Below are 14,334 nucleotides of genomic sequence, written 5' to 3'. Positions count from 1 at the left end.
AGTTAGCTAAGAGGTCAAATGCGAACAGACTTATTACTATTTCCATTCAATTTTTTTTTAAAATAATTATGTGAAATGTTTTAAATTCGTAAAGACGAAAATAAACACAGTACAAAACTAGAATTTCAAATAAATTCACGAAAAAAAAAAATATTCAAATTCCTACTTAAAGTATGATTCTTTTCTTTGTTTTGAATTTTCATTTAACATAAAATTAATTTTTTAGGTTGTAATTTTAATACGTGTATATGTATATAGGCCTGTGTATATGGATGTTTTCTGATTGATGACTGCGGTTTGAATAATAAATACGACTCGAAGTACTTTGTAAGTTCTTCGAGTCATGTAGGAAACATCCATTGCATCGTTACGAAAACGTGTAATTTTCCTGACGTACCCTAGTAATTGAAAGCTCTTAATTAAAACGATGCCGTTACGCACGGGCGACCAGGACGGCCGCTCCAAAAAATTACGCAGCGGTTTGTATCGGCTTTATCAAACACCCGATTTTCCTGCTATAAAAATTTTTTTGGACTAAATAAAAAGGAATTTTGCCATCTCGGAAAACCGAAAAATCAGTATAAAGGAAAAAAAAAGCTAAACAAATTTCATTTAAAAAGACGAAATTCTCATATATAACAATATACTATTATTTACGTATTTATTTACAGAAAGAATTTTTATTAGATCAAAGTTTTAAGTTAGATTTTAATATTATTTATTTTTACAAAATTTATCCGATTGATCGTCGATTGTTATCACGCACTAGCGCAATTGGTTTCGTAATTATTAAATTTATTTATATATGTGTGTATATATATATATAAAAGGAAAATAAATGTATAGGATTAAACATGGTGGAGTGCAGAAATAATTTATTAAATCTGCGATAGAAAATAACGAAGATATATCGGCAAGTAGGTATCGACGGTGCAAATATTTCGGAAAGTAGGTCAAGTGGGTGTCCTCATTCTACCTTTTATTTAGCTCAGCGAGTACGAGTAACGATGCCGTACGCACGTTACTAAATTTACTAATACGACGTGTAATTATAAAATATGTAACACAATCGAATCATCGAAAGGTAAATATAATAAATAACCGACGGAGAAATAATTTTAAAATTTGCCGGAAAAATAAATCAAATTACGTTCGCTTAGGTGATGTTTATGTTTTTCCTTCAGGTGGCGCCAAAACTGTGTATAGAGTTGAATTGCGCTATCTCTTTCACGTGTGGCAATTCAAATATTTTATTTGCGAAACAAAGCATTAATTGGTGTTTAAAACGTTAATTTAACAAAGAATAGTTAATTCACGTGACGTGGACTACATACAATTTCTATCCATTAAAAGCATTGCCTAATTTTGAATGAGAAAGGGTGCTCGTAAGAGGGAGACAGGAGATGAACTTCGAATCAAAAGATAGTAAGTGTATATAATTAAATGCCGATTTGCGCATGAAATTGATTAATTTCGATTTAATTATTCGATTTCCTCACGTGGAGGGAGGAAAACAACCTTCGATTACTTAATGGCTTTTTTAACGTTACAGAATTCGATAAAGATGCGCCGTTTAGCATTAAGAAAGAACCCGTTTGGGATAATGATATCGAGATAAAGCAAGAGTTGGAGTTTGAGGAAGTATGCAGGAATATCAAAGCGGAATGTGATGATTGGAATATGGTTAAAGTTGAGCAAGATATACAGGTAAATAGGCTTAATTTGGATGATGATGATCTTGCATTATTGATGATTACTTCATTGTCGGAATGAGCGTAAGAGTAAGAGGGTACATGCAATATGCTACTGCGTGTAAGACACCGATTTTAATAATATCCTAGTTAAAACTGTTCTGCGATAAATGTGTTTACGAATAATAGTACGGTGTTACCAGCTGGAGCGTTTTGCACGAGGTCGTGTATGTTTCGGTTTGAAATGCGGCCTTGTGTGATTTAGGCACATTTTTATTTCGTGATGCCCAGATTTTAGAATGGATTTTTCAGTGTACCAGCAATATGTATATATATATATAACAATTGATGTGTCTTTTGATACGAGATGGAAACGTAACATACTTCTAGATTCGAATTATATCGGTGATTTAATTAAAGACTTATTGGAACTGTATTCAAGAAATGTCTGGAAAAATTTGATTTATGTTGTTGAAGTGTTTGTGTTTTGGCTGTTTAATTGTATATTTCCTGCTTATTTTTAGATATGAAGTTCAGTTAGTTAAATTTGAGGAAGGAATTCTTATTGATCATTGTTGAGCTGTTATATAATGTAAATTATATAAACAGAATGTTAAATCAGTGCTATTATTCTTCAGTTTCATGTTTTTATAAATAACAGATTAAACATTTACTGTAAGAAACAAAATATATTTAATTAATAACATATGTAAAGTTGTTATTTTTATTTATGTTAATAAAATGTAAAGTAGATGTTAAGAAAAATGTACGATTCTAACTCTGAATGAGGTGGTTGGGACTTTAACAGAGCCATTGACCATGCCTGTAGGAGTAAAAAAGTCAAAGGAATGAATGGTGTACCTATGAACCTTTGTGAGATAGATCCCCAGAAATCAGCCTATCTGGAATTTTGAAGACCCTCAAAAATGGGGTAAAATGTAAAAGTGAAAACTCTGGAACTATTTCTCAAAAAAGTGAAAAAAGTAAATTGTTTTCCACTTTACTACATAGCTAAAAGCTCAAAATATGAGAAAATCCATTGCACTGACTACTTCCAGAGTGCAGTCGGTATCATACTGCACACTCCATTAAGCCAATTGTGTGTTAATAAACTTTATGCTTGTGAAGAGTTACATGTAGACTATTAGTTCCTTTTGACTTTTTTACTCCTATGTACATGATCTTTGTTGCTAAGATCCCAACTGCCTCAATCGGAGCTAGAACCGTGTTGTAAAACTATTGTAAAAGCATTTACGAAGGTAATGCTTCTGTATTCCTTTACAAATTGAAGAAAAAATAATAATTTTATAAAATTTCTAGATTAAGATTGGAAAGTAAATTAAATGCATTTTAAACATTTACAAATATAAAATAAATTAAAAGAATTTCATTTGATGAATTGCAAAATAAATTGTATAAATTTTTGTTTTTGTTAAATTGTCACATGGAGACAAATTATTCTTATAAATATTAATTTCATAATTATGTAATAAGTTAATATATTATTTGCTAGTTTGAAAGAATAGATTAAGGTGTTGTTTCTAGCTTTCCAGATTGCTTGTTTGAATCCTGCTTTGAGCATGGATACTTGTAATTGAAATGTAATAAGAATTGAAGTTCTGAATTGCTCTAAAGTATTACCAAATATAAATTCTTAACATGGCATTATTTGTGAAAACAACGAACAAACAAATGTAAGGTGCAAAAATTATGTTTAATTGATTCCTTAAAAATTTGTTAAGGCATAATTTCTGAACAAATAAGGTTGAAGTGTAAGTATATTTATTCCTTTTCATTTATAGCAGAATCCTTTTTAACCCAGCAAAGATTACAGAAAAACAAATATTTTCAGCTATCTTTAATGACCAACATCAAGTTCTAGAATAACATAATTAAAATGGTAGTAAAAGTAAATTTTAATTATATTCTTATTCTAGAACCTGATAATGGCCATTTTAGATGGCTGTTTTTCTATAACATTTGCTGGATCAAGAGATTTATGTTAAGAGAATTGTTCATCTATGATATTTATCCTTACTGTTTTTTTCCCAAGTAATTTTGTTTCCTTATCAGAATCTACAATTAAAAAAGAAAATCTACTTCTAAGGCTAAATATTATCATTAGTAAATCTGCTGCTAAGTAAGGCTGTATTTATATTGAAATTTTACTGATGTTTAATTGCTCAATGAATACAATGTCTCTAACTATAGAGCAGTTTTGTGTCTAATGGCAGTTTCAGTGAAGTATAGAAAGCATTGTGTAAATTTAAATTGGTAAATGTAAACAAAGCGAATTGGTTTTATTTATATCAATAATGCATAAGATATTATTTAATGTCACTGAGAATTTTTCAAATATTGTAAATCTATATTCGATTTATTATTTATGATTAATTTCCATTTGTTCACATTTTTTCAAATATTGTAAATCTATATTCGATTTACAATATTTGAAAAAAATGTGAACAAATGGAAATTAATCATATTTCAAGAAAAGAATTTGGCTATTATTCTTATTGGATTGTGTTTCAACTTACAGCATTTTATTCTACCTTATAGAACCCATTTTACTGTTTATAAAGTAAATTAAGTGCTGATAATTATAAATAATCAAGCAACACTGGAACATTTTATATACTATGAAACCTCTGCATGTTAAAGAATTACAACAGATGTTGCATAATAAAGTATTTCTGAGCTGTTGTGTGGAAAAACATAAGTTTAAGTAAAAATATCACTGCATTTTAAGCTTTCTATCAGGGTGTTATTTAAATAACTGTATGCTGAGCAAATAATGATTAAAGTGTTTAATGTATAAAATGATCAGTAAGATTGATAATTATTGAGTGACTTTTCAGTCCACATTGAGGCTAATAATGTGAAAATTAGCTTAAAAATGCCTATTTACTTGAAGATAATAACTAACTAAAATACTACAAACACAAAGTGCAATAAATGAATTTTCGTTTATATGTTCTGAAGTATGCTAATTACAATAACATTAGAACAACTGATAACACTATATGTGATTACAATAAGCAGATTCTACTGTGTTTTTAATAGAAACTACTTTACCAGAGTTATTTCCAATTTGTTATCCTGAAAATTTGACAAAATTCTGGTATCACTTTTCCATATTAGTTTTATATTACAATGAATAACCAATACTGTAGTTTTGTAAACTAAACCTGCAAATTGTGTGTTTAAAAAACAGTTTAAAAGTGGGTACATATTATGTGATGAGATGAGTTGGTTACATGTCAATTTTAAATTGTAATTACAAGCTTATCAAACAGCTTTTCCTTTACCTAAAGTCACTAAGAGAGTTTGTTTTTAGAAAATGTGAAAAATCCTTTATGCGCTGAAGATTTATTTATCTATCATGGCAATTTTCCGAAAACAACATTTATGCTATAATTGACATTAGCATTTATCAAGATGAAATAAATAATATTTTATCATGCAAGATACAAATTCAAATAGGAATGTCTTATTAGTCACTCCTATTTGAATTTGTATCCTGAAAGCTTATAAATTCTTGATATTTATTCCTTATTTTTATATAATGACATCATTTCAGAGAACTTGGTGAGTAAGACATGTGATGCAATAATTGTCATCTTAATAAGATATAGATTCATTATTCTTTTTATTGCTATAAAGTGAATTTGATGACTAAAAATAATTATATGGGACTATATTTAAAATGATTGCACAGTCAAGCTAGAGCTATATTTTATTTACACAGCAGCCGTAGTTTATTTGCTATTTTGCTAATGAAATCAAAACTAAAAATAATGTCGTTATAATTTTGGATTTTCTGCTTAATATTTTAAACTATAGCAGGGCTGGCCAAACCTTGTCATGATAGGAATCATATATCACCTATAAGAAACACAAGAGCCACATTCTCTATTGAAACTATATTTTATGTAATGGATGTGTATTTAGGTATACTTAATTATGATAAAGTACCAACAACTGTTGTATGACATTGGCTATATAACAGCTATAATAATAAATTACAAATAAATTTGACTTGAGGGAGGCATTAGGTGCCATATTGTATTAAATTTAATAGTTATAATTTAATTAAATAATTTTAAATTAAACTGGAAGAAAAGAATCTGAAATGTATCAGGGTTTTGTTCGGGTTGTTTATATTTGTATTTAATTATGATAATTAAATACTGTATATCAGAGATGCAGTAAGGGTCTTCTTGAAGACCTGCATGTGGCTTGCAAATCGCAGTTAATAATATAATATTTTCTATTGAATTTTTATATTTATTATGTTTAATGTTTTGATTTTAAACCTTACTTTATACAGAATGAATCATTGGTGAAGAGCAGAAAGAGGTACAAAAATTGTGTTGACAGTAATGTTCTTTTGGTGAATTTTTCTGTTGTGCAAATAGCAATTTAATTCTAAGGTGTCAAACTTTTCTTCTAGTGAAAAATATTTGTCACTAATCTTTCAAGATAAGAAAGAAACGGACTTAAACACAGCAGCTATAGAGTACACTTTCTAATTTTATTCTTATAATTAATTTTCAAAATTTGACAGAATCATAAGAATATTTCAGGATAAGGAAATGTTTTTATACTAATGTTAAGCAAAGGATTTAATTAGTTGATTGAATAATATAACAAAGCAAATAAACTGCCCAGAAGTGCTAGAGAGTAACTTGTAAATTAATGTGAACTCCAGGAAAGCAGTTTATTAGTTTTGTTATGTATCTAAAAGAGTTATTTTTGCATTAATTGAATAAAGTTAAAGTGTGTGTAAAATTATTTATATAAATAATTCTATTTCAAGTTTTGTTGTTTAGTTTATTTATTTTAATGGTTAAAGAATTACACAAAAATTTGTGTGTTGGCCCCTGGTAGAAAATGACCTAAATCAATCAGTCCTCAATATATTTTGTATTGGTTTATTGCATTACTGACCAGTTTCTTAATATTTTAATTGCAAATGTTTTCAACCAGATTAATGGGCCATTATTTAGGCATCAAACAACAGGGAGTTGAAGTCAGAACAAAATAAATGATACAAAAGCAAGGATGTAACTAGAAATTTCTCAGTGTGGGTTATCCATCTCTCTAATAGCTCGCTTAGACATAGTATAGGTAGGTAGATTATGTAAATTAACACAACGAAGATCACTAGCAACATGTTATTGTACAATGAACTGCCATATCGGTAAGGCAGCTCATTGCATGTCATATGCAAATCAGTAATATGTATGACAGTGCTCAATAAAAAAATAAATAAATTGAAGAACAAGAACAGATATTAAATTTTATTCCTCTTTACCTCATGGCTGTTCATGTTGCCTAGTGTTTGAGTCTGATTTATTTTCTGTTTCATCCAGTGATCAACTGTTTTATGCCTTTTTGCATGTTTAGTTTTAAATTTGTATGGGACAATAGTGAGGGATGGAAGAGTATTAGTGTGGGAAATGCTGTCCTTTGCCACTCCTTGTGGTTACATTCCTGAAAAGAATGAATATTTAAAAATTAAATATGTATTGTTAAAAGCATGATGATGATGACCCATTAATTGCATTGAAAATAGTATGCAATTGAAATATTGGTTCACTGTTAATGATATGAATTTAAATTTCAATTTAATTTAAATGCTCCCATTGTTAAAGAAGTCTCATCTTATATATTAGTTATCAAATAAATAATTTTAACTTCTTTTAATCAATACATTGTATCAAGCTTGTAAACAGAAGATTTTGTAATGACTTGTGAAAACACAAAATAATCAATACTTTTTGTAGAGATTGTTACGTGTTCTCTTATAGGCCTAATTACTTTCCATAGCAGAACAACAAATTTTCTATTAAAATTTATTATTTAATTGTAATAATAAAATTTTAATGTGTGATTGTTATTATCATTTATGTGGTAAAATTGAATTTTTATTTTTAGCTGGACACAATTTTTTTAAAGAAATGTTTATCCCACTTTCTCTTTTATGTTTTAAGGTGGTGCCACTTGTGGAGCAAACATTTGGCCAATACCAAGTAGTGTGGATAATTTATTCTTGACTAATATACAGTATTTGCTGTTTCCCATTCTTTGTTAGTATATTATGCTGAATAAAAGGGGGTGACTAGATAATTATTTGGTACTGAATATGTACTGTACCTTTACTGAAGGGGATCAGTGAGAATTCTGATCCAAAATGCATTTAAATAAAATATCGAGAATTAATCATCTGAGTAATTCTTGAATGCATTGAATTCAAAGTGGGCGTCAAATTCAAAGGGCACATTTGTCCAAAAAACGTCTTTTAAGAGGTTATAAAAGTGACCGATTATACCTGGCAAATATTCCTAATTTTAGCTTTAAAATGTTTGTTGTTAGTATTAAGAGATGAACTATTCACTGTTAGTTCATGTTCAATAGGAGAGGTATACTTATATCATCTTTTTAAAATGAAAATAATTATTTAATACTTTACAAAATTTTTTGATTAGAAAGCCAAGAATAAATAAATATATATTGCCATTTTTCTAGAAATGGCCACAAATATTGTTTTATTAATTTTTAATAATGATGTAATATACATTATAAAAATTGTGTCAATACCTTAATATTAATTATGTATTTAAAATTGTGATTTGATGTTTTTATGATTATTGCACATCTTGTACTAAATATAATAATTACAGAAGTAAATTAATTTGGTTGAAGTAAAATAATTACCAGATTATATCGGGCTACATTAATGCTTAGAATCAGAGAAAATTCTTCATTTAAATATTTGATTATTAAGCAATATTTGAAACTAGATTTAATTAAGTACAAATAATGAAATGATACCAGTAATAGCTGAGACGTTCTCTAAAGCAGTGATTCTCAACCACCAGAGATTTTTTAAGTGTGCTGCCACTGGGAATACCCACACATAAGTGATGTCAAACAAGTAGTTCAATTGGTTATACCTTCCTAGGGAACATTTGGAAATTGTAACCAGTGTTACCAGTAACTACTGCTAGATACCAAGGTATTTAGAAAATATGACCTAAATAACAAATGGTGTTTAAAAATCACTGTTATGATGTCACCAGTGGTCCTGCAGTACTTACCAAAGTAAATGTGGGTGCTGCCAAATTTTTAAAATATCAAAAGTGTACTGTGACAAAAAAAAGGTTGAGAATCACTGCTCTAAAGCATGGAGGTCCATCTTTAAAGTACAACTATAGTTTTTAGTTTTATCTTTAAAAAATATTTGGTTTAGTCATTGTTGATGTTTGCACTTTTGTTGTTTAAAGTGATGTTTGAATTTTCATATATATGTTGAACTGCCTTTTAATCTGATGATGATGATTTAAAAATCATCAAAAACATTTGTTTTTGTTATTATTTAGTAAAGTATTTTATTTGCTGGAAATTACTGCTATGATTTTGTTATTTGTATTTTAAGTATTCTAAGCTGTTGGTAACATTTTTGATGTCTCTGATCATTATTATTATTTTTGTTTTTATATAATCAATAGTAAATTAAAACAAAGTAGTTTTATCAAATATTCCAATAAAGCAGGAAATAATTTAGATACTATTTGATGGAGTTAAATTTAAATCACTTTCAGTAATTTATATTAGTGCGTATATGCTTGTGTGACTGCTGGGTTGGCACCTCTTTGATGCCTAGTCAGGATTGATACCACTGTGTCTTAATGGACACGCAAATTGCGATGGCTGTTGGTTGTTCATTTATTCATGTACAAGCGGTCACACCTGTAGGTATTCGGGCTTGGAATAGAGGCGTCTGGAGACAACCAGAAGAAGTACACTCTACAAAGCTATCATTTAACTAATACCTGTTTATTTATCAATGTTATTTACAAAGCTATATACAGACATCAACTAGTTATACAACATATAGCGAAAGGGTAAACATTATTAAGATCACAACTTTAACTGAGAGGGAGAGTTTACACTCATTCATGAGTTGGTAAATACCTTAGTAGTAGAGGTTGGTCCTTGTTCGGGTCTTAGAATCAGTGTACGGTGGGTCCACCAGGTGGTTCAGAAGTGTTGGATGTATTGAGGAAGATAGAGAATCGACTGGCCAGAACAATATCCACACAGGATTGGGCACGAACACTAGTCTTTTTTGAACTCTCGATGATGGAGAACCTTGATTCATCGACCCTTCCTTTTTATTAGGGGGATCATCTTGGGTTTTTTCCATGACCATATTAGGAATTATTCTGCAATGGCCCAATAGTTGATTTTGATCGTTGATTCCAGATGACACATTAGGAAGCTGAGTCACCTTTGAAGGGAAGTGAATCTGGAGGAAGATATCATATCCTTCAGTTTTGTTTATTAAGTGTTGAGAAAGAAAAGTAGAATTTTCTTCCCTTGAATTTAAGCATTATTTTGTTTTATTTTAAAATGAGCATGAAAGTTTATAGAAAACGTTCACCACATCCGGACTGTCACACTTGCAGTGGTAGAAATCATTGGAAATAATTTAAATTTAAAAATCTATTTCATTTGTTGTAATGTATACTATGTGTACATTACAACACAGTATACATTTTTTTTCCTGTGGATGTATTACCCATTGATAGTGCTATATGTGTCTCCAACAATATCTAAGTTTGAAGCTCCTTGTACTTTGAATTTACAGTGATGCCTTGTACTTTGAATTTAATTCTTCTCGGGAGGCTCTGAATTGTCCTGAGAAAACTCTAAATTGTTTGAATTCCAAATCAATTTTTTCCAACAGAAATAATGGGAAATGAATTATCTATTCCCAGACTAAGCACAGCAAATGCGCATAATTTAAGATAGGTCATATAACTGTTATTTTTAAGTCAGCATTTCTTAACCTGTAGTCTGCAATGATGGGACAGGTGGTCTCCACAGACAGACTTAAATTAATAAAGATTAAAACTTTGTTCAATGATGATTCACTTTTTATAGTTTGCTTCCAGTTTAATTATGTTTCCATATGTATTCAAAACATCCTTTAAGATTTATAATGTTATAAATGGCATAGTATGTCCCAAATGTTGGTCATTGGCTTAAAAAATAAATGAGGTCTCCATAACTTAGTGGTTTGTAGAATTTTTTCAGATATTTTACAGCTCCATGGGCTTAAAAGATTGTTAAATGCTTCCCTAAATAATAAAATATGTAAATACTTTATTATAAAATAAAAATTTCATTTACTTTTTTCAAACCGTCAACTTTGGCATCTTAAATATGACTACCAGATCCACCAAACATCAGAAACCATGAAAGTGGCATATAAGTTACTTTTTAACTTCAACAATTGCTATTACAACCTCCTTCTTTTTAGTCTTTGTTGCTTCTACACAATTTTTGGATGCCATTGTTAATAGATAGGGGTTGTCATATTTAACCAAATACACCAAAAATAAAGCAAAAAAGACTGAAAACACAAATGAAATGCAAGAGATGCTTTTGCAGTGAGAGCAAGAGATGACTTGGGTACAAAACAGATGGTATTTATATAACAAGCATGTTTTCTTCGCTGTATGCACAGTTTTAAACATATAAGCATCATTTGAACTTTGGATAGCTTTTGAACTCAAACATTTGAAGTTGGAATTATTTGGAGTATGAGATACCAGTGTGTGTATGTGTTTGAATGTGTGTCTATATACATATACAGTAATCTCTCCATTTATATGAATAATTAGTTCCATGAAAACAGTATGTAAATGGAGCCATTGAATCACTAAAATCATAACTCCATTTTAATGCTTAATAATACAAGACTTGTAAGTGGTAGAGTAATAAACTCCACATGTAAATTAAAGTACATTTAATAAACTGTCAGAATTTGTAATTTATTTTATTCTTATTGATGTAATTGTACAATTATTTTGTTTTTATAATAAAAGACTATATGCATTTTGACAGATGTGTTAAACTGTTGCAAAAAGCAAGCAACACGTTTTGACAGATGTGTTGCTTGCTTTTCCCAAAGTATAAGAGATAGATTGAGTTATTGCATACGAAATATTGTATCATATGTTGCATTCCCATTATACTATATTTAATACAGAGAATAAAAATACAAGCATCTTAATAAAAACACTGTCATTTCAAGCTAAATGTTTAGTTAGACATATTTACATCTTGGAACCATGGTTTCACTGTCACTTTTTACTAGATTACATGTGTTTACTACACAATTGTAATAAGAATACAGAATAAATTAAATTTGTGGAACTCCTGAATTTGTATAATTGCAATGTGTATAACCTTACATTAATGTGTTTGCATAAATTTAAAATCTTTAAGGGTTATTGTGGTATCTGGCTAATTATTTAAAAGTTTTTCAACCATGTTAAAGTGAAGTCATGTAAATGGAGAGATTACTGTAACATTATCTATAACCAGGAATTAATACTGCTAATATAAAGTTTATATTTACAATATTGATTCCTTCCTAAATGTGTTTCTTTGCCATAGATGAATTGATCATAATGTTATCTGGCACAGCCTTATGATGAAATGTAAGGATCTCAATAAAGCAGGAAATAGTGGATTTAGATGCATTTTTGAAATTAAAGTTTTCACATGTTAAATTAAATTATTGTTATTAATATATCTGAATAAAATTATGCTGTATACGAATATAGATTTAAAATTTACATGCTAAAAAAATCATTTTTTATAATTTCTTTTCATATTCCTTTTATAGCAATTTGAAATCAATAATATAATTATTGATTGCATATTACAGTGAAAATGTTATTAAAATAGAATATTTATGAATTATATATAAATTTTAAAAGCAACATTAAAGGAACTTGTATTGAAATATTATGGACTATATTATGAAATTGTTTTATATTTATAATAATGTAATACATGTGAAAAAAATAGACATTTCTTTGTGCATTTCCTTGTTAACTTTTCAGTGTTACTCAAGAAATTCAATGTCAGAATTTATAAATAGCCTATTTTTTTGTAAATAACCTATTTTCCTATTTTTAAGAAGCAGGTTTAGCATAAATCTAGTTTTATTTAAATTTAAAACATTTCTTCTTGAAAAGTGTCTTATTTTTTAATATTTTTAAAACTTTAAAAAAAAGTATTAAAAATTTCAGTTAAGATATTATATTTAATTTCCTTAAATTGAGAAATATTTTCATACGTAGTAATAATATAAAATTTTTATTTCAAAAATAAACTATTAGTTTCAAAAATTTAATTTTTTTTTTAAAACTTGTCTGTTTTAAACTGAAATGGTTAAATTTAAATAAATATTGCACTTCATAAAATAAAATATACCACACATACATATCATCACACACATTTTCCATAAGGGAGCAGGAAAGAGGGATTACACTCTTAAGCTCATCCATTTATCAAATCCTTCAGATCCAATCTTTACATACTTCTTTTTGTTTCTGCTATCTCTCTTCTAGCAGACTTTCTCACATTTCTCATGCTCAAATCTTTTGGTCCAAGAGCTGATGAGCTTTTGAACCAATCAGGAAAATTTGACCTTTGCTATGAGGAGTCACAGGTCATCCTCTGACTCTGTGAGTGGGGTTGTGTTATCAGCATAATGAAGATTGTTGATGTTTCTGACACCTATTGTTTACTTCTATCTTCAGGTATTTAAAGAAGATTTTCGCATGATCATTTCTGAGTAGATGTTGAAAAGATGGTGACAATACATCCTTGTTGGACACCTTTACTGATTTTAAACCAGTCTGTGTAACTATGTGCTGTCATCATTGTGGCTTCTTGATTGGTATACAAAGACTTTATGAACTTTGGTGTATCAGTACATTTAGTAAACTCCTGTAGGCTTTCCATAGCTTATTGTGTTCCTCACAATCAAACGCTCTGCTGTAGTCAATGAAGCACATGTGGATGTTATTCTGGAATTAATGAGCTTTCTCTATGGCCCATCTTAAATTTGCAATTTGATCATGCATGCTTTGTCCACATCAAAAGCCTGCTTGAACATTTTGAAGTGCTATTTCAATAATTTTTCTTAACCTTTCTTGTATGATCTTGAGAAGTATCTCGGCTATTGTGAAAAAATTTTCACAGTCACAGTATAGGGATAGGGTATAGTATAGGGATTAAGATTGATTTTTTCTAATCCTATGGCCATTAACAGATATTGGTTGTAGTAACTTTGCTGGGGTGTTGTCTATGCCTATTGTTTTGTTTTTGGTTAGTTGTTTCATTGCTTTGATCACTTCTGATTCCAGTATGGATGGCTCTAAATCTGGATTGCTGTTTCCATGCAGTGGGTCAGGCCCATGACTGCAAATATATAGTTCTTCTGTATACTCTTTCTACCTGTTTCTGATTATCTGTTGGTCATTTAGCTTCTTTCCATATTTGTCTATGTTGCTTTTATGGACCATGAATGGCTTTTTAAACTTTCTGGTCTGTAAGAAGAGGTTTCTTGTGTGGCTTTTATTAAATTCTAATTTACATTGTTTGCATTGTTCATTCCAGTATTCTTCTTTGTCTTTCCTTGCTACTCATTGGACTCATCCTGCATTCAGTTGCTTTACTTCTTGTCTATTACCAACTGCTTTTGCTGCCTTTCTGTGGTCTACGATTTAAATGGTTTGCTTTGGCAACCAATTATGATGTTTTTCTGGGATAT

The 14,334-nt window shown here is 29.2% G+C and overlaps 1 protein-coding gene across 1 annotated transcript in view; it reads left to right on the top strand.

The window, feature by feature from the left end:
- Window positions 1-765: 765 nt before the first annotated feature.
- LOC111637891 overlaps window positions 766-14,334 on the top strand; it is a 32,964-nt gene continuing 19,395 nt past the window's right edge. The window contains exons 1-3 of the mRNA XM_023383495.1: window positions 766-1,084; window positions 1,185-1,425; window positions 1,553-1,707. Coding sequence (XP_023239263.1) covers window positions 1,404-1,425; window positions 1,553-1,707 — 177 coding nt within the window. The 5' untranslated portion in view covers window positions 766-1,084; window positions 1,185-1,403. The remainder of the gene's footprint in view (window positions 1,085-1,184; window positions 1,426-1,552; window positions 1,708-14,334) is intronic.

Source organism: Centruroides sculpturatus, unplaced genomic scaffold, assembly GCF_000671375.1.
Source record: "Centruroides sculpturatus isolate CEXI.00-Female unplaced genomic scaffold, Cexi_2.0 scaffold1088, whole genome shotgun sequence".
NCBI classification, from domain to species: domain Eukaryota; kingdom Metazoa; phylum Arthropoda; class Arachnida; order Scorpiones; family Buthidae; genus Centruroides; species Centruroides sculpturatus.
This window is presented reverse-complemented; position numbering and strand designations above follow the sequence as displayed.